This window comes from Garra rufa, chromosome 24, assembly GCF_049309525.1.
Source record: "Garra rufa chromosome 24, GarRuf1.0, whole genome shotgun sequence".
In the NCBI taxonomy this organism is placed as follows: Eukaryota; Metazoa; Chordata; class Actinopteri; order Cypriniformes; family Cyprinidae; genus Garra; species Garra rufa.
In genome coordinates this window covers 39846032-39867176 of record NC_133384.1, presented here as the reverse complement: position 1 = coordinate 39867176, position 21145 = coordinate 39846032, and the positions used below count along the sequence as shown (strand labels likewise).

Below are 21145 nucleotides of genomic sequence, written 5' to 3'. Positions count from 1 at the left end.
ATTCCCTGGAGATCCGGACTCTCTGGCGTCACGTTGACATTCCGAACCGCACCTTCAGCCTCATTTAAAACCAGCAGGTAGAAGCGGCTGATCAAATATTGAAGACCTGCTATAAAAAAACCTCCTGCACTATTCTTGTGTGACTCGCGTGTCCGTACCGAAGCGTTTAGAGACGTGCAGCTGTCGCTCACGTAAAAGAAAGAAAGAAAGAACAGTGAGCTAATGTATGAGAGGCTTTACTGGAGATGCAACAGATCAAAACAAAACATAACACCACAAATAATCAAACAGCACACGATTAACACAGAAACAAAGGCGGATCTTTAGAAATGGAAGTTTTCGTCTGTCATGTCAATGGCCCAGGCGAACTTGTCCCTCTGGGTTTTGTTGTAGATCTTCTCAATGGGGACCTTGTGTTTCTTACACCTACCGAACAATCAATCAATCAATCAATTAATTAATCAATGCATCAATGGTAGCAGCAGCTTCTGTTTTATGAAAGTAAATGTGATGCTTTTTCCACCCAAATGACGCTGGTGTTGTGACGCGTTCAAGGCGTGTCGGACAGATTTTAAAAATGGTACATTAATTAAAAGTCTATGAAATTGTAAATAAAAATAAGTTGCATGAAAATACTAGGGATGCACCGAAAATAATAATTATTAATATTATAATTATACTGAATAATGAGGTGAGGTGATCAAATAGAGGCGTGCACTAATGATCAAACATGTGGTCAGTGTGGACGCATTTAAAACTGTCTGAGAAAGACGCAAAAATCATTCCAAGCAGCGACAGCGAGAGACTGTTTAGAAGCGCATCGCATGTCTTCATGAGAAGAGAAAGGTTACTGTATGATGACTGAAATCATCCATTAGTCAATCAACTCCAGAACGTTCTGTTGTCTAATACACCAGACACCAATTGTGTTTATTCTGACAGCAGCTCCTTAGCCAGGGTTCAAAGACCAAAGATGACAATCATTCACAAATCTGCTGCTGCCAGCAAACACTAGGACTGAGCTCTTCTTGCGGGTTTACCACTAAATAAAAGTCAGCAAAGTCACTTTTACTGTTGTTCTGTAAAATAAATTTTAAAAAGACAAAACTAATGCTAATAATAATTGCAACAGCTCTTTTAATACATTTATTCTCATTTGCTCAGCAAGGCTGCATTTATTTGTGCATTAAAAACACATGCCTGATTCAAGAAGGAGGTCTAAAAAATGGCCATTATTTTACTAACTTATTCATTTTAAGTTAAACTGTGGTTTGTTGGTAGGCTATAATGTCTACTAGAATGTTAAAAGTGTTCAGTTTTAAGTAAATATTTTTTAATTGAAAAAGCAAATATTGGCTATTTAATTTATGCAATGGTGAAAAAAATTTGCCAAATACACTAATACGTGTTCAGTAACTGGCCTTCGGCACATTGTGTAATTTTGTTCAGCTTCGGCCAAGAATTTTTTTTCGGTGCATCCCTAATTTTTTCCCCATTTCCAATAAAGCAAAAAAGTTGCATGTAGAAAAAACCATAGTATTGTACAATTATAATAAAAAAATACAATTTCAGGTTAACAGAAGCTTCTGAGTTTAGTCACAACAAAAAAACATTTTAAGCACACTACGGAATTCGTACAGATACTATAAAATGATTATCAAGGAATTTTCAAGCACTGCTTTGTTTTTAAACGACTTCAATCAGATATCACTTACCGAAAAAAAAGGCAAAAATAAAGTCAAGCACATCCAAAGTATTACTACTAAAGTATTACAAAGTTACAAATCACAAAGGGATTTGCATTTGTGTATACTGTTTTCTTTGTTTGAAAGAAAAAAGTGACTCGCTTAAAATGAATGATCGAGTCACATGTTCGAATCAATTGAGTCATTTACGCTGAACTCCTCCGGTTGATTCAAACTCGTGACTCGATCATTAGTTTTAAGTGATTCACTAGTAACTTCACTATTCATTTCGAATTTCGATATCGCCTGTAACAATTTTAAAAAGCACGTAGTGATGGGTGAAACAAAGCTTTTAGAAACTCTGAATCAGTTAAACCACTGCGTCGCAAAATGATAAATTCTTTGAAAGCGCTCCAATCGGATCGCGAATCATTTGATTCAGATCGGGACTTCAGAGAGTGCATGCCAAATCATTTAATATACCCTGCATCCCATTGTGCATACGATTCACCCTATCTGCCCTAAATAGTATTGAAAATTACTAATATTACATAGACTCTAGGATGGATAGTATGCACATTGGGATGCAGGCTTAGATCGGAATGGGTTCGTGAATCATCTTGTGAATTGAATGATTCAAATCAAATGATTCGTGATCCGATTGGAGTGCTTTGAAAGAATGAATAATTTTGTGACACAATGGTTCAACTGATTCGGAATTCTGAAAAGCTTCATTTCACCCTTCACTATGTGCTTTTTAGAATTGTTACAGTTAATGTTGAAATTCTAAAAATGAATGGTGAAGTTACAAGTGAATCACTTAAAATTAATGATCGAGTCACGAGTTTGAATCAACCGTTTCAGCGTAAATGACTCGATTGATTCGAACTTGTAACTCGGTCATTAATTTTAAGCGATTCACTTTTTTCTTTCAAACAAAGAAAAAAAGTATACACAAATGCAAATCCCTTTGTGATTTGTAACTTTGTAATACTGTAGTAGCAATACTTTGGATGTGTTTGCCTTTTTTTCGGTAAGTGATATCTGATTGAAGTCATTTAAAAACAAAGTAGTGCTTGCAAATTCCTTGATATTAATTTTATAGTACTCTGTAATGTGCTTAAAATGTTTTGCTTTTTTGTTGTTAATTCAGAAGCTTCTGTAAACTGAAATTGTAATTTTTTTATTATAAATTGTACAATACTATGGTTTTTTTCTACATGCAACTTTTTTTGTTTTATTGGAAATAGGAAAAAATTAGGGATGCACCGAAATAAAAATTCTTGGCCGAAGCCGAACAAAATTACACAATGGACCGAAGGCCAATTCCTGAAGACGTACTAGTGTATTGGGCCAATTTTTTCACCATTGCATAAATTAAATAGACAATATTTGCTTTGCACAGTTTTGTCTTGCTTTTCAAAAAAACAAATCAATTCACCCATCACTACATGCTTCTTAAAAACATTAGAGGCGATGTCGAAATTTGGAAATGAATAGTGACGTTACTAGTGAATCGCTTGAAATGAATGACTGATTCATGAGTTTGAATCAATCGGAGCGACTCCGGTGTAAATGACTCAATTGATTCGGTTCATCTGTTCCTCTTTTCGCATCTATAGCCATGTTTACTCTACACTGTCAGTATTACTACTGGCTTAGCTCCATTGCTTTCTGAAATCAACTGAAATAACGAAAAAGGTATGTTTTTTGTTAATTTTGTGTGAAAAGATGTGCTTATTGACAAAATGAAACACTTAGATACATGGTCTTTCAATAATTCAAGAACTTTTCAAGCACCTCTTCAGAAATATTGCTATTTTCAAGAGTTTTCCAGGCTTTTAATTTCAAAAAGTCAAATACTTCAAGCACTTTGTACGAACCCTGGCATTATTTTATCATGTTTTAGAAGTAGATTTAAAAAATCATTCTGAATTTAGATCTCCATTTAGCTCTGACTGAAGCGATCCGAACGCTCTCAACATCTTAATTATCTTCTCAACTCATCAACTCCAGTTTCCCAGCAGGACTTGAACACATGATTTGATTCAGAGCTGATGATGATTTAACGGAGTGTGTTACCGTCTAACAGCCACTAAACAGTCTTGAGGCTTGTTTAGACAAAGAATGATAATTACATCATTGGCACCAGTTTAATAGAAACGCTGCAGTTTAGTCATCCGTCACTTTAAATACTCCAGAATGGATTCTGATTGGCTGTCAATGTTTTTTAGATTATCAGCTGGACAAAAATCATTCTGAAAGAATCGTATTTTTACTATATATTACTTATTACCATTCTTCATGTGATCAGGCCTTTTATTCTTAGCTCTACAAACTTATTTTGACATCCAGAGTCATTTAATTCAGTGTGTTGATAGTTCCTTTGTCATTTACAAGAGGAAAAACATTTATAGTGACTGACCAGATTTGATCTGATCTGAAAAGCAGCTCCTGCTGTCAGAATAACAACTGGCAGCTCCTTTTATTTGCTGAAACAGGGTCACGATGAGCACCAGCACTCATGACGGTGGAAAAGCAGAGTGTGTTTGTGAATATATGTGTGTTTGGGCCATTCTACAGAACTGGTGCAAACTGCTGCCCCACAAACAAAAAACACATTTAAAAAGCATTAAAGTATTCAAATCTTAGATGTTTATTAAAGGAGTAGTTCACTTTCAGAACAAAAATGTACAGATAATGTACTCAGCCCCTTGTCATCCAAGATGTTCATGTCTTTCTTTCTTCAGTCGTAAAGAAATTATGTTTTTTGAGGAAAACATTTCAGGATTTATCTCCATATCTAAACGATCGCAGTCGAGGAATAAGGGTCTTAGAAGGTCGAAATGATCAGTTATTTTATAAAAAAACATTTTATATACTTTTTAACCTCAAATTATCTATTGTAACCCACAATAATATTTTAAATATTACTCAGCTTAATATATATAAATTAATCATTTATTTGGTACGTTCAATTGGGAGGTGGCTGTCCCAAACGCTAACCCTTAAATTTCAACTTATGAAAATTATATTGAATTTTTTTTTCCATTATTGTTTATAAAAGTGTTTTTTGTTTAGTTTAGTTTTTTTTTTAAAGTGAAGTAAAAAAAAAAAAAATAAATAAAATTTTTCAACTCCACCAAATATTTCTTTTTGGATTTTATCCCATAGAACATACCATCATTGTTTCAGTAGTGACAAAAGAGAACACATAATCCTCATATTTGTAAGAAATATACTAAAATACAAAAAAATCCATAACTGTACTTAAATTGTTTGCTTTAGTATGCAATGTAAAATCTGTAATATGATGTGGTTGCTACCAAAGCATTACTGTCACGAATGAAACATGAGATGTTCTGTCAAAAATAACTATACTGAATTATCAACTAAGATGTTATGATAGTTTGTTTCAATGTATATTCAAACTAATGAATCCTTAACTTTGAAATCAGTAGGATCAACTTTTTGCCTTTTACAAAGAAAAATTGGATACAACAAACATACATTACACTTGCAATATAGTTAATTTAACTGTATATTTATTTCATTATTTATTTATTTTTTAGATTTTATGTATAATTGTATTTAATTGTAATTTAAAAATTCTACCTTTTGTATTTAATATTATCTGTTATGCACCAAGGGTCTGAGAGTAAAACAATTTCAATTCTCTGTACGTCCTGTACATGTGGCAGAATTTACAGTAAAGGTGATTTTGACTTTGAGATTTACCTCTGAAGATTTTTGTATAAAACAGCAAACAGATATATTTACAATCTAGATGCAAGCAATTTCTTAATAGGTCAATATAACCCTTCTAATTAAATTAATATTACAGTGTTTAGGTAGTGACAAATTTGGTGAGAGGACAAATATTTCAAAACTTTCTGAGAATACAATATGTGACCCTGGACTACAAAACCAGTCAAAAGAGTCAGTTTTTAAAAACTGAGATTTGTACATCATCTGAATAAATTAGCTTTCCACTGAAGTATGGTTTGTTAGGATAGGACAATATTTGGTCGAGCTACAACAATATGAAAATCTGCAATCAAAGGGTGCAAAAAAATCTAAATATTAAGAAAATCACCTTTAAAGTTGTCCAAATGAAGTTCTCAGCAATGCATATTACTGATCAAAAATTAAGTTTTGATATATTTACGGTAGGAAATTTACTAAATATCTTCAAGGAACATGATCTTAATATCCTAATGATTTTTGGCATAAAAGAAATATCGATAAGTTTGACCCGTACAATGTATTGTTGTCTATTGCTACAAATATACCTGTGCTACTTAAGACTTGGTTTGTGCTCCAGGGTCACAAATGGAAATTAACTGCACCATTACTAGAAATGTGTACCTTGGATATTATACAATTTGCAAACAAACACATTTTTTCCCCAAAATGTTTCCAACTCTGACTTTGGACCAATTCTGTAGAATAGCTTGTATATATGTGTGTGTGTGTATGTATTAGTGTGTGTTTGTTTGTACCAGGCCACAGAGATGCGCGGGTCCAGATAGTTGAGTTTGGACGTGCCCAGAGCGATGACCTTGTTCTCCTCACGATCCGTTTCCTGCAGCTGCAGTTTCTTCAGCTGCTCACTGAGTCTCTGGACAGCCTTTTCCTTCTTCTCCACCAGCCTGAGAGACACACACACACACACACAGACACACACACACACACACACACACACACACTTTTTATTTACAGTAAGTGATTTTAGTGCTTATACTAAATGAATATTTGAAATGTTGCTTTGGCAACCAACTCATTTTCCATTTAATATTTATATTTCAGTTCAGGTTTATTTACAGTTTTTAAAAAAGGTTTGAATAGGTTCAGTAAATCATAACCCTGAAAAGGACAGCATTTGATGTATTTTCCCAAACATACACTACTGCTCAAAAGTTTGGGATTGGTAAGATTATTAGATTTTCAACATTTTTTTTTAAGTGTCTTATGCTCAATCAAGGCTGTGTTCATTTGATCAAAAATACAAAAAATAATATTGTGAAATATTATTACAATGTAAAATAATGTGTTTCTATATTAATATACATTAAATTTTAATTTATATCTGTAAATAAAGTTGAATTTTCAGCATCATAACTCCAATCTTCAGTGTCACATGATCCTTCAGAAATCATTCTGATTCTCTTTTTTTAGAACCTTTGATACTCTTTCAGCATTCTTTGATTAAACAAAAAAAGGTAAAAAAAAAAAAAAAAAAAAAAAAGCATTTATTTAAAATAGAAAGATTTTCTAAAATAAACACCACTGTTCAAAAGGGTCAGTTTAGGGTCAGTAAATTTGTAGGAAATTAATACTATTATTCACCAAGGATGTGTTAAATTGATAAAAAGTGATACCATAGATTTACATTATTAGAAAAGATTTATATTTTGAATAAATACTGTTCTATTTAACTTTTTTTTTTTTTTTTTTAAGTATCACAGGTTCCAAAAAAAAAAAATATTCCAACATTGATAATTATAATAAATCAGTATATTAGAATGATTTCTGAAAAATCATGTGACATTTCAGACTGGAGTAACAGCTGACGAAAATTAAGCTATGCATCACAGAAATAAATTATATTTTAAAGTACATTCAAATAAAAACCATCATTTTATATTGTAATAACATTTTGCAATATCACAGTTTATTTTCCACATTTTTGATCAAATAAATGCAGCCTTGATGAGAAGAAGAGACTTCTTTAAAAAGAATTAAAAATCTTACCGATCCCAAACTTTGGCAGTTCGTTTAGGTTTGTCAAGGATAATTCATTCCTGTTCTGAATAGCGTTTAATTTAAAGGATTTGCAGTTAAGCTACAGCAACTTAAATACATGTTTATAATGTTTCATTTACTTTCTTAATTAGTATAATAGTAAAACGTGACAAACACTGACGCAACTTAATGCAATTGAGCCGGCGCAACTTATTTCCAGAATGTAACGCTGGAAAGTGAAGGTCTTCAGGCACAAACAGACTGCAGATGAACTCTTTTGGCTGTTGATCCACCTGAATATTTCATGCTTTTACAGCACAAACGCTGCTGGCAGGCGATTATCGGCTCTAACCTTGAGTGCGGGACCATTTAAAAAGACTCCTTACTTCTTGGATTTGTCAGACGGAGCATCTTTATGCGCTTTCTTCACTTCCTTCAGCTCTTTTTTGGCCTCGTCAATTTGTTCCTTTTTCTTCTGGATCTGTAACAAGAAGCAGAGAGACAAAAGCGTGACCTCTGACCGCCGGCAGCTCTCTCTCTATCTTCCTCTCGAGTGAGTGTGTGTGTGTTTAAGTGTGTCAGTGTGTGTGTGTGTGTGTGTGTGTCCAGCGCGGCAGTGCATTAAGCGGCGTGTGACCCGTGACCCGCTGACGCTGCTCTCAGAGCTGGAGTCTAAAGGACTGGACGTCGCTCGGCTGTTTCCATCATCGTGTGATTATTTCTGACCGCCTCGTCCTTTAAAGCTCGACCTCACCGCTCAAACCGCTTCACTTCCCTGCAGTTACAAACCCACCTGGAATCCAATAAGCTTTGACCTCAGGAACGTCTGACTGAATTCATCTATGCTCAGCACAAACACATAAAACACGAGCACTCGATTCAAGATGAGACGCTCATTCATACAGCACTGGATACAGATTCAAGCAGCGATAAAGAGGAAAATAACAGTGCTAATGCACAATTTATCAATCTGGAGACTAAAACTGCTTTAAGTAACTGCTTACTTAAAAAGTAACGCAAAAGTAACAATGTATTCCTTTCCATAAAAAGTAACAAAGTAACATAAGTAGTTACTTTTTAAGAGAGTAATGCAATATTGTAAAACACTACTTTTTAAAAGTAACTTTTTTTTGGTGATCAGTGTTGGAGAAAGTTACTTTTAAAAGTAATGCGTTACAATATTGAGTTACTCCCTAAAAAGTAACTAATTATGTTACTTAGTTACTTTTTATGGAAAGTAATGCGTTACGTTACTTGTGTGTTACTTTTTAAATCTGGGCAGGACTTACTTGTGTTTTTTTAATATAAAAAGTTCTATTTTTGTCAAATGTAAAAGCTTTTCACACCAAAAGCCTCAGGCTTAGAGAAAAGTAAATTGCCGTCTGTACAGTAGACCGCAGAAGAACAAATGTCAACTCTTCAGCAATAAAAAAAAAAAAGGAAAACAAATGTTCGATTATCTCGAGTCATTTCTGCTTATTAGTATGGATGAATTGGATCATCGAAGGTCGGCAGCAAAGACATCGGTTAATAAAATGGGATTAAATACATAAAGGATATCTGAATTATTTAACATATTTAGTTATTACAGGTTTGCGTTTTCATTTTGAAGAACACTGGATCTGTTTTTAGTGAGTGAGATGAATTAATGCATGTTCACATTTATTCTAGAACTAAAGTAACATCTTACAATTTCTCTCAACATGGGGACAGGAGAGCTTTTAATCAATAAATGAGGGAAAGTAACTGGTGTCACTTATTTGAAAACGTAACTGATATTTTCTTGTCAAGGTAAATAAACAAATATAGAAATGAATAGGCTAAAAATTTGACAAAAAGTAAAAACAGAAAGGTGTACATTTACTACTTTTTGTGATAACCTGGCAACTCGATTTAAGATGAGTCGCTCAGTCAAACAGCGCTGTATACAGTGCACAGATTCAAAGAGGAAAATAACAGTGCTAATGCACAATTCATCAATCAGGAGACTAATTCAATTTCAGCTGTGAAGCAGCTCTGCTGCGGTTTAAAATTATTAATATTCAGTAATATTATTTAATGCGAGACACTGCAGGTGAACAGGGTAAAATATTAACTAATAGTTATCACCTTACTAATTGCAAACATTTTTTTTTTTGTATTACAAGTTTTCTAAAATGTTAGGTTTGAATATGCAAATAAGCCATTATTTAATAAAATATGCACTAATTTGCATACATTTCTAATACAAAAATCTAATCACTGGATGAAGTCAGTTTTAAAATTCTTGTTTACATTTTTTTGACATATAAGAGTCTAATGTTTCGACAGGGGATTTTCTCATTTTGTCACTCCGTAATTCAGAAAAAAAAAAACAGACAGAAAACCATGTATTTTGTACTATTTTTAGGGGAAGAAAAATAAAAAAAAAACAAGCTACTTGCATATAAGCAAATCCCTCTGTAAAAAACTTCAGAATATAGACAGGAATAAAAATGTAAAGTTTGGTGTGTGTAAGTGCTACTGAAGTGGAGATTTGTGTCTCATTTAAAAAAAAAAAAGCCTTTAAAAATATGTATTGTAATTGAAATCTATTGACACATAAAGTGCTATAAAAGAAACACTTAACAGTGTCTTTTGGGTGTTTTCATTCCACTAGTCTGAAAAAACCATGAAAAGGCAAAAAAAATCTCAAATTTGAAGGTTGCATGAAAAAAATGAAGAGGAAAATAACAGTGCTAATGCACAATTTATCAATCTGGAGACTAATTCAATTTCAGCTGTGATTCAACTAATTCAAAGTAACTGCTTACTTAAGTAACACAAAAGTAACATTGCATTTCTTTCCATAAAAAAGTAACAAAGTAACATAAGCAGTTACTTTTTAAGGGAGTAATGCAACATTGTAAAGTACTACTTTTTAAAAGCAACTTTTTTTGGTTGTCAGTGTTGGCAAAAGTTACTTTTAAAAGTAATGCGTTACAATATTGAGTTAATCCCTAAAAAAGTGACTAATTATGTTACTTAGTTACTTTTTATGGAAAGTAATGCGTTCCGTTACTTTTGCGTTACTTTTTAAATCTGGGCAGGGCTTGCTTGTTTGTTTTTAATATAAAAAGTTGTATTTTTGTCAAATGTAAAAGCCTTTTCAAAACAAAAGCCTGCAGTAGACCGCAGAAGAACAAAAGTCAACTCTTCAGCAAAAAAAAAAAAAAAAAGGAAAAACAAATGTTTGATTATCTTGAGTCATTTTTGCTTAAAGAAAGACTTAACAGTGTCTTTTGGGTGTTTTCATTCCACTAGTCTGAAAAAAACACTATGAAAAAGCAAAAAATCTCAAATTTGACAGATGCATTAAACAAAAAATATGATGAAGGTGATGACTGTGACAGATGTGTGCTGTGTGCTGTATGGTGTGGCACCTTCTCCTGCAGCAGCTGCATTGATTTCTCAAAGGTCTTGGGTGCTGCCCTCTGGTGGTTACAGAGGATGGCCACGGCTCTGTTGGCCCGGTTATACGACAGGATCTTCTCCTCCAGCGTCATGTCCTCTGAAACACCACACTACACTTTAACTACAGCTTTAGGACTCGTGTGAATATTTATGAGATGCAGATCATTCATTTCTGATATAACTCAAACGCTCCAGGTCAGGTCTGCTCAGGGGTCAAGGGTCAGACGCACCTGTGGTGAGTTTGCTGAGCTGATCCTGCAGCGTGGTCGAGGCGTTGAAGGTTCGGAACACTTTGGCCGTGAGTCCAGGCATGCACTCGTTCAGGGCTTTGTTGAGGTTGATCGTCTGAACACAACAGTGTCAATGTTATTATGTTCAGTGTTGAGGGTAATGCATTACAAGTAACGCAAGTTACATAATAATATTACTTTTTCCAAGTTGCTAGTAAAGTAATGCATTACTTTTTAATTGACAAGAAAATATCTGAGTTACTTTCCCCTCATTTATTGATTAAAAGCTCTCCTGTCCCCATGTGGAGAGAAATCAAGAGTAAGATGTTCCTTTAGTTCTAGAATAAATGTGAACATGCAGTAATTCATCTCACTCACTAAAAACAGATCCAGTGTTCTTCAAAATGAAAACGCAAAGCTGCAATAATTAAATATGTCAAATAATACAAATATCCTTTATGTATTTAACCCCGTTTTATTAACCGATGTCTTTGCTGCCGACCTTCGATGATCCAATTCATCCAAACTAATAAGCAAAAATGACTCAAGATAATCTTGATAATCTAATTCGTTTTCCTTTTTTTTCTATTGCTGAAGAGTTGAGATTTGTTCTTCTGTGGTCTACTGTAGAGACGCCAATTTACTTTTCTCTAAACCTGAGGATTTTGCTGTGAAAAAGCTTCTACATTTGACAAAAATACAACTTTTTATATTAAAAACAAACAAGTCCTGCCCAGATTTAAAAAGTAACGCAAAAGTAACGTAAAGCATTACTTTCCATAAAAAGTAAGTAATGTAATTAGTTACTTTTTTAGAGAGTTAACTCAATATTGTAATGCATTACTTTTAAAAGTAACTTTCCCCAACACTGGTTATGAACAATTTCAGATATACACTTTACATATTTATACTCGTTTTCATTTAACATGCACCAGAATATATAAAAATAAAAATGTATACAAACTATACATGACCCTGGAGCACAAAACCAGTAACAAGGGTAAATATTTAGAAATTCTGAGAAATGTTAATGAATAAATAAGCTTTCCATTGATGTAGGATAAGACAATATTTGACCAACTACTTGAAAATCTGCAATATTAGGGTGCAAAACTCAAAATATTAAGAAAATCTACTTTAAAGTTGTCCAAATGAAGTTCTTAGCAATGCATATTACTAATCAGTTTTGATATATTTACGGTAGGAAATGTACAAAATATCTTCATGGAACATGATCTTAATATCCTAATGATTTTTGGCATAAAAGAAATCAATTTTGACTCATACAATAGCCAAAAATACATTGTATGGGTCAAAATTACCGATTTTTCTTTTATGCCAAAAAATCATTAGGATCTTAAGATCATGTAGTAATATGCATTGCTAAGAACTCCATTTGGACAACTTTAAAGATGATTTTGTCAATATTTAGATTTTTTTAGATTGCAGATTTTCAAAAAGTTGTTTCTCAGACAAATATTGTCCTATCCTAACAATGCATGCATTGATTGACCCTTATGACTGATTTTGTGGTCCTGGGTCACATATAAACTTTTAAAATGTGCTTAATTTTTCTAAATGCACAAATATAAATGGCAAACAAATAAAACTGAAAAGAAGACTAAAATTTAAACTACAAGTGAAAACAGAAAAATATAAAACCTAACTGAAATGAATAAGACTGGTGATTATTTAGTCATGTTTGACAGTAATACACTTACCGTGATTCGATCAAATAAATCATCTTCTGGATCTTTATACTTTATGAACAGCTTTAGGTTTTTGAAAACCTGCCAGTGAAAAATTACATTAAAACACAGTCAGTCACAACACGCATAAATACAGCTGATACAATCATATTAAATCCATAAATCATTTCTTACTCATTATACTGCAATCATACATCACACTGCTAAAGAAGATAAACTCATTTAAACTCTATTAGTTTGTGAGTGCTGGTAAAGTGAGGCACAGGTGTTCATGTGTCTGACCTGTTTCTCCACCGGTACCTTGTTGTAGTAGCGAATGCAGTCTTTGCCCAGGAAGTCGAACTCCACCACGTGTTCCTGTCCGTCCAGACGCCGGTGGAGCGTGATGTGTTCGACACGCAGAGAACAGCAGCCCACCGTATCGGCAGACTCATCGTCCTTCTCGTTCCCCGCTCGCAACGCCAGCTGAACACAATACACACCACAAACAGATAGAAATACATACGTAACTTTAAGGACTTTACTAATATAATATAATGACAAATTAAGCAAAGCACATCCAGAATTGAATCAAATGATTCGCGAGGTGCGCTCGAAGTCCCGAACTATCAGTACAAATATCAGTATTCAACATTTTATTTAATATATCAAAACTTGATTTATGCATTTGTAACTGCAGGTTTGTCCTGCATTGAACTGTGCAAATACATCTAAATGCCTCTTCAGATGCAGCTTCTGTGTTTCCTCTGCATTGCAAAGATCAATTTTGTTGATACTGATTTAATCTGCTTGGTAACAGCCCAAATGTCTTATTCTAATTCACTGATTAAAATGTAAGAATTTGACTCAAAAGATAATTCACACTTTTAGAAAAAAAAAAAGGCTTTTTAAAGGTTAAAATGCCCATGAAAGGTAAAATTTAATTTAAACTCATTGGAAAAGATTAATTCCTATCAGTGCTTGTGAACTGACCACACAATATGAAGGATATCAAAAAAATTCAGGAGTCAGCTGTCCATGGTAGTCCTTAAGATACCAGCAGAATAACACGCTCATCTAATTCGTGCTATCGATAAAATGGTCAAAAACATACAGAATATGTGACCCTGGAGCACAAAACCAGTGTTAAGTCGCTGGGGTATATTTGCAGCAATAGCCAAAAATACATTGCATGGGTCAAAATTATTGATTTTTCTTTTATGCCCAAAATCATCAGGAAATTAAGTAAAGATCATGTTCCATGAAGATTTTTTGTAAAATTGCTACTGTAAATATATTAAAATGTAATTTTTGATTAGTAATATGCATTGCCAAGAACTTAATTTGGAGAACTTTAAAGGTGATTTTCTCAGTCTTTTGATTTTTTGCACCCTCAGATTCCAGATTTTCAAATAGATGTATCTCGGCCAAATATTGTCCTATCCTAACAAACCATACATCAATAGAAAGCTTATTTATTGAGCTTTCATATGATGTATATATCTCAGTTTTGTAAAATTTAACCTTATGACTGGTTTTGTGGTCCAGGGTCACATATTATTTTTTGTCAGTATCTCACACCCCTATTTCAGTGTGCACACTAATCAACTTCACCAACACTGATCAGAGTGCTAAAAACTGGCATTACATCTAAAATATAACAGTATGAACTTTGTGTTTATTGAACTATTGTATGAATCCGTCTCACATTTGCTGCGGTGCAGATATTGGGGAAAAGCAGCACTCGTGCCGGTGTGATTGCTAAACTATTTCATTTGATATAAATATAAGAGGGTGATTTTTTTGTGCTTATATCTTGAATTTTAAGCTCGTATAACTGCATTCTAATAGCCTTCATCATTCAGTCAGTCGTCCTGCATTATGATTATCATTGTAAGATGATGGACAGTTCATTTGAATGCATTATAATTAATATCTGTAATTATTGTGTGAAATCATCAGCTCTAGGTATCTGCAGTGATGGAGGAGCGTGTGACCTTGTCGATGAAGTAGATGGCGACTCCTCTCTGTCGGGTCTTCATCTCTCTGGACTTCCAGTCGCGTCTGTACTGCTTCCTGATGGACTTGACGCTCTTCTTCAGCTGGCGCGCCGTCTCATACTTCTGCCAGTCCTTCTCACCCTGAACACAGACACCACCATCAGCATCTCCACTGCCATCACCACCATCTTCATCATCATCACCACCACCATCCTCATCCTCATCGTGAGTGCAGACGCACCTTGAGTTTGGAGCTGGGGTTCAGCATGATGTATTTGGGTCGTCCGTGAATGTTCTCCAGCCACGACGCCAGCCATGTGACGGTGTTATCGTGCTGAATGCGCTTCCACCGGTGACCTGCAGGGGGCTTCGGGATCTTTGACTCTCTGCCGAAAGAAAACAAGATTTTCAGGGTTTTTTCTCCTTCTGTTTTAATGGTTTTATGGAAGCCCGTTTCCGCCACTGAATAAAAAAAAGGTTATTGCGACTTCTCACGATACAGATTTTTTTCCTCATCATTGTGATATAAACTCACAATTTGGAGTTATAGTCAATTACGAGATACAAACTTGCAATTATGAGAAATGAAGTCAGAATTGTGTGATATAAACATGAAAGTTATTAAGAATTGTGAGATTTAACTTGCAATTCTGTGAACATCAGTTTTTTTTTTCTTTATAACTTGCAAATTGCGAGTTTATATCTCAATTCTGAGGAAAAAAGTCAGAATTGCGAGATACAAAATTGCAATTGTGGGAAAAGTCAGAATTGTGAGTTTATATCCTGCAAATCTGACTTTATAATTTGCAATTGTGCGTTTATATCTCACAGTTCTGAGGGAAAAAAAGTCAGAATTATGAGATAAGTCACAATTACCTTTTTTATTTGTGATTCAGTGGCGGAAATAGGCTTCCATATGGCTTAAAAAGTAAGTCTAAGCAATAGAATTAATAAAACCTTAATTTAACACATTCAATAAAAAAAGCAATTAAAATTATGAAAATAATAGAGCCTATTGTACTATTTAATATAAATTTACCATAAAACAGTGGTCAAATTAATTCATTAAAACTTTAAATTAAAATAAAGAAATTAAAAAAAAAAAAAATATATATATATATATATATATATATATATATATATATATATATATATACACATTTTTTTTTTTTTTTTTTTTTTTAAATAGGCCACTGTGAAAATGGTTTTATTTATTTTAGTTAAGTTTTCTGATATCTGAGCTTTATTATTTGATGCAAATGTACTATTAAAACAGTGGTCATCCAATAAATTCATAAAACTTAATCATTGCAATTTTGACAATAATAGGGCCCTGTGAAAAGTTATTTACCATAACATTAAGTAAAATATTCTTAAATCGTCTTATATTATTTAATATAAATCAAAAACAGTGGCTCACTTTAAAAAAAAAACTAAATGATTATTCATATTAGCATTAATATGACCCGTGAAACCAGTTTTATTTATTTATTTCATTTTATTTCCGACATCTGTGCTATATTTAATACAAATTTCCCATTAAAACCAGTGAACAAATTAAACTGGCTAAAAAATGATTTCATAAAAAAAAAAAAACTTAATTTAAGTTTAATAATCCATGAAAATTGACAACAATAGTGTTGTTGTTTTTTTATTTAAAAATTAATTAATTAATCTGTGTTTTCTCTGTTCAACATTATTTTCAAAAACAAGGGTCATCCAATAAATAAAAAAAATCATCAATTTAAAATCATTTAAAAATCTTAATCAGCACTTTTACAACAAAAAGACGCTTTTTACATTTCAAAACAGATAAAAAACGAAGACGGATTTTCTCCTCAGAGAATGATTTAATGAATAGTTTTGTTATTGTTGTAATTAGTATGATGTGTGAGTGTCACCGGCTGCAGTTGATGATCACGTTCTCCGGCTGGATGCGTTTCTTCAGTTTGCCCATCTTGGGGTGTTCTCCTCGGCCGCGGAACAGTCCCGGCGGCTCCAGCTTGAAGTTGCCGATCTTCTCGCGGTGTCCGTCCAGCAGACAGTAGCCGTACTCCTCCATCAGCTGCTTGGCCTCGTCCTTCAGGACCTGATTGAGACACGTCTGCGGTCAGACTGACGTCCGGCGGATCAAGAAGAGCCCAAAGATCCAGACTCACCTGCTTCTCCTCCTTCGTCATGTTCTTACGCTCCTCAGACTTGTCCACGAAATACTTGTGGATCTGACTGAAGTCACACTTGGAGAGCGTCGTGATCATCTCACGCTCATCTTCAGTCATTTCCTAAACAGAACTCAATTACATTTATCACCACAATCTGCTTTATCACCTTAAGGAGAGTCACTGCAGGTGAACAGGGTCAAAAAATAACTAATAGTCATCACCTAATTTACCCAGCTGACTGATTACACTGATCCTTGCAAACATTTTTTGTGTTACAAGTTTTCTGAAATGTTAGGTTTACATGTGCAAATGATCATTATTTAATGAAATATGCACTAAATTGCATACATTTCTAGTACAAAAATCTAAAAATCTTCTTGTTTAATTTTTTTTGGGTATCTCATTTTTTCACTCCATAATTCTGAAAAAAAAAACTTGACAGAAAACAGCATTTTTAAGGGAATAAAACGTATAAAATCAAACAAATTCTATATGAACAAATCCCTCTGTGAAAACCTTCAGGATATAGACAGGAATACAAATGTAAAGTGTGGTGTGTGTAAGAGCTGCTGAAGTGGAGATTTACGGCTCAGTGTAGGAGAAAAAAATCTTGGCCTTTAAAAATATGAATTGTAATTTAAATCTATTGCCAAAAAATAGATTAAGTGCTACAAAAGAAACACTTAACAGTGTCTTTTGGGTGTTTTCTTTCCACTAGTCTGAAAAAACACTTTATGAAACACCAAAAAGACCAAAATCTCAAACTTGACAGATGCATGAAAAAGAGTGTATTTGCCTGCAGTGTCTCTCCTTAACTATAAACTATAATCCATTAACAAAAAGAATAAGATAAATACTTCAAATAAAACAAACATTAACTTAACATTAATATAAAAAACTTAAGTTATTTTTCAAAATACCAAACTATAGTTAAATTAAAACAGCTAAAACTAAACTAAAAAAAAACATTTTTATTATAGCTATTAGCCAAAAGTAAAATAAATGAAAACACGATCACTTCAAATTAAATAAATGTTAACTAAATTTAAAAGTGACTCAAATGAATTAAATGTACCTTTTTTTACCTTTATTTTTAAATAACTTACAAATGAGTAACAATGATTTATCATTTAAAAACGATAAAGACATATTTAAAATAAAAAAAATAATTTAAAAAAAGAGACTAAATTTAGTCAAAATATAAACAAACTCTTTAGTAATTGTGTGATAGTAGAGGCTGGTTCTGACCTCCGTCCAGTCGGTGAAGAAGTTTTTCTGAAACACCTCTTTAGTGGTGTATTCGTGATCCAGCATTTTAGCGTAGAAAGTGGCGATTTCTTCCGTAGCTGGACTGAGTTTGACCGGCTGACCTGAAAACACACAAATCTCAAATTCTGTAGAGCTGCTTTACAGCTGAAATTTGTTTAAGAATTGATGGCCTTTCCAACATTAACACTGTTATTTTCCCGTTTATCACTGTGAGGCCGCTCTAAATCAGTTTGTACGATATAATGCGCTGTAGAAATTTACATTTAGCTGACACTTTTATCCAAAGCGACTTACAAAAGAGGACAAGGGAAGCAATCAAAATCAACAAAAGCGGAATAACATGCAAGTGCTATGGCAAGTCTCATTTAGCCTAATGTAGTACACGCAGCAAGAGTTATTTTAAATTATATAATAATAAAGAGAATAAAAAAAAAAAAATACATAAATAAATACATGTTTACCATCATAACAAAAGCAGACGTTATCAGGCAGCGGCTCGTATTCGGGAGGGAAATACGGTCCTTTGTGCTCCAAACTGCTCCATTTCTGTGTGTCGGATAACTTTCCCTCTTCCCACCTGAACGATCAATCACAGATCAATCACAGATCAATCACAGATCAATCACAGATCAATCACAGATCAATCACAGATCAATCACAGATCAATCAAACACACAATAATACAGCAGAGACATGCTTCTAATGAACAATTACAGTCAATACAGTGAATATAATGCACAATGAGTAAATACAAACACAAAAAATAAAAACTACTGATAACCAGTGTTGGGGAAAGTTACTTTTAAAAGTAATGTGTTACAATATTGAGTTACTCCCTAAAAAAGTAACTAATTATGTTACTTAGTTACTTTTTATGGAAAGTAATGAGTTACGTTACTTTTGTGTTACTTTTTAAATCTGGGCAGGGCTTGTTTGTTTTTGATATAAAAAGTTGTATTTTTGTCAAATGTAAAAGATTTTCACAGCAAAAGCCTCAGGATTAGAGAAAAGTAAATTGATGTCTATACAGTAGACCACAGAAGAACAAATGTTAACTCTTCAGAAATAAAAAAAAGGAAACCAAACGTTAGATTATCTTGAGTCATTTTTGTTTATTAGTATGGATGAATTGGATCATCGAAGGTCGGCAGCAAAGACATCGGTTCATAAAATGGGATTAAAGAAAAGATATTTGTATTATTTGACATTTAATTATTGCAGGTTTTAGTGTTTTTATTTATTTTGAAGAACACTGTATCTGTTTTTTAGTGAGTGAGATGAATTAATGCATGTTCACATTTATTCTAGAACTAAAGGAACATCTTACTCACAATTTCTCTCAACATGGAGACAGGAGAGCTTTTAATCAATAAATGGAGGAAAAGCAAGATATCTTGTCAATAAAAAGTAATGCGTTACTTTACTAGTTACTTGAAAAAAGTAATATTATTACATAACTTGTGTTACCCCCAATACTGGTGATAATTATAAATTAGTTAATTCTCAAATAAAAAAATAATTATTAGAAAAATTACTTAATTTAAAATGATATATATGCATTATAATAACAAAGTCATCATAATTAAGATTTTAGGTAATGTTTAATGAACAGCCTCTCTCAAATACTATGATTTCTCATAAAAACACAACTCTACATTAATTCTGTTTAAAGCAAAGTTCCGCATGTGAATAAAGAACTCTTATTGTAGCGTGTATCTTATGATAACACTAATAATTATTAATAATATTATTAAATTAAACTTGAAACTCTGAGCTCATGTAAACTGATGGTAACTGACCTGCAGTCTGACAGAGTTTTTGCGGCTCCAGCATAATAATGTCTGACAGAGGAAACGAGTGTGGCTTTATTACGTTCCGCTGAAATATAAATGAATCGCGAAATGAAACGCAAACATGTTTTCATTCCCTGTAGACGCAGCGGTCAGCCGACATGTGCACATATGCGCGTGCGCAGTGCGCACTCCCGACACCGCCGCCGACGCGCGTCACATGCATGCGTGTCCGACCGACAACAGATAAAGTACAGTTCCGCGCGATTTATGTCCTCCTGTTTTACATAATTCAATCAATCTTATGCTAAATAATATTACCCTATTTACTTTTCAAAATTAAAAAATGTAATAAAAAGCCCTTATATATTATATATTAACCATATGTGACCTCTTAACTATCACAGGTATATTTGTAGCAATAGCCAAAAATACTTTGTATGGGTCAAAATGATCCATTTTTCTTTTTTGACAAAAATAATTAGGAAATTAAGTTAAGATCATTGTAAATTTCCTACCGTTAATATATCAAAACTTCATTTTTGATTAGTAATATGCATTGCTAAGAACTTCATTTGAACAACTTTAAAGATGATTTTCTCAATATTTAGATTTCCCTGCACCCTCAGATTGCAGATTTTCAAATAGTTGTATCTCAACCCAATATTGTCCCATCCTAACAAACCAGACATCAATGGAAAGCTTATTTATTCAACTTCTTTTTTTTTTTTTTTTAATTGGCCCTTATAATCAGTTTTGTGGTCCAGGGTCACGCATATATGGTTCAAAACTTACAAACTGATTCCTTTTAGTTCATAAGTGTGAAATCTGAATAGTCACAATGAACTGAAGTGTGTTTAAAAAAATGTGACCCTGGACCACAAAACCAATCATAAAGATAAATTCTTTAGAAATTGAGATTTAAACATCATCTGATAAATCATTAGATAAATAAAAAGCTTTCCATTGATGTATGGTTTGTTAGGATAGGACAATATTGGGCTGAGATACAACTATTTGAAAATCTGGAATCTGAGGGTGCAGGGAAATCTAAATATTGAGAAAATCACCTTTAAAGTTGTTCAAATGAAGTTCTTAGCAATGCATATTACTAATCAAAAATTACATTTTATTATATTTACGG

The 21145-nt window shown here is 33.2% G+C and overlaps 1 protein-coding gene across 1 annotated transcript; it reads right to left on the bottom strand.

The window, feature by feature from the left end:
* Positions 1 to 220: 220 nt before the first annotated feature.
* Positions 221 to 20185, bottom strand: top1mt (DNA topoisomerase I mitochondrial). The gene is made up of 14 exons (XM_073830708.1): positions 20011 to 20185; positions 18673 to 18788; positions 18191 to 18312; positions 16940 to 17062; positions 16682 to 16869; positions 15022 to 15166; positions 14778 to 14921; positions 13084 to 13266; positions 12814 to 12882; positions 11093 to 11207; positions 10832 to 10959; positions 7817 to 7911; positions 6188 to 6337; positions 221 to 426 (listed from the first exon to the last, which is right to left on the bottom strand). The coding sequence occupies exons 1-14, from the start codon at positions 20133 to 20135 to the stop codon at positions 324 to 326; spliced, it is 1806 nt and encodes a 601-aa protein (XP_073686809.1). The 5' UTR covers positions 20136 to 20185; the 3' UTR covers positions 221 to 323.
* Positions 20186 to 21145: the final 960 nt, after the last annotated feature.

Excerpts from the sequence above, each read along its gene's own strand:
- top1mt (XM_073830708.1), bottom strand. The coding sequence starts at position 20,135 with ATGAAAACATGTTTGCGTTTCATTTCGCGATTCATTTATATTTCAGCG. Across the intron at positions 13,267-14,777 it reads CCATCTACTTCATCGACAAG|CTGGCGTTGCGAGCGGGGAA; the intron begins GTCACACGCTCC and ends TATTGTGTTCAG. Across the intron at positions 11,208-12,813 it reads ATTTATTTGATCGAATCACG|ACGATCAACCTCAACAAAGC; the intron begins GTAAGTGTATTA and ends TGTTGTGTTCAG.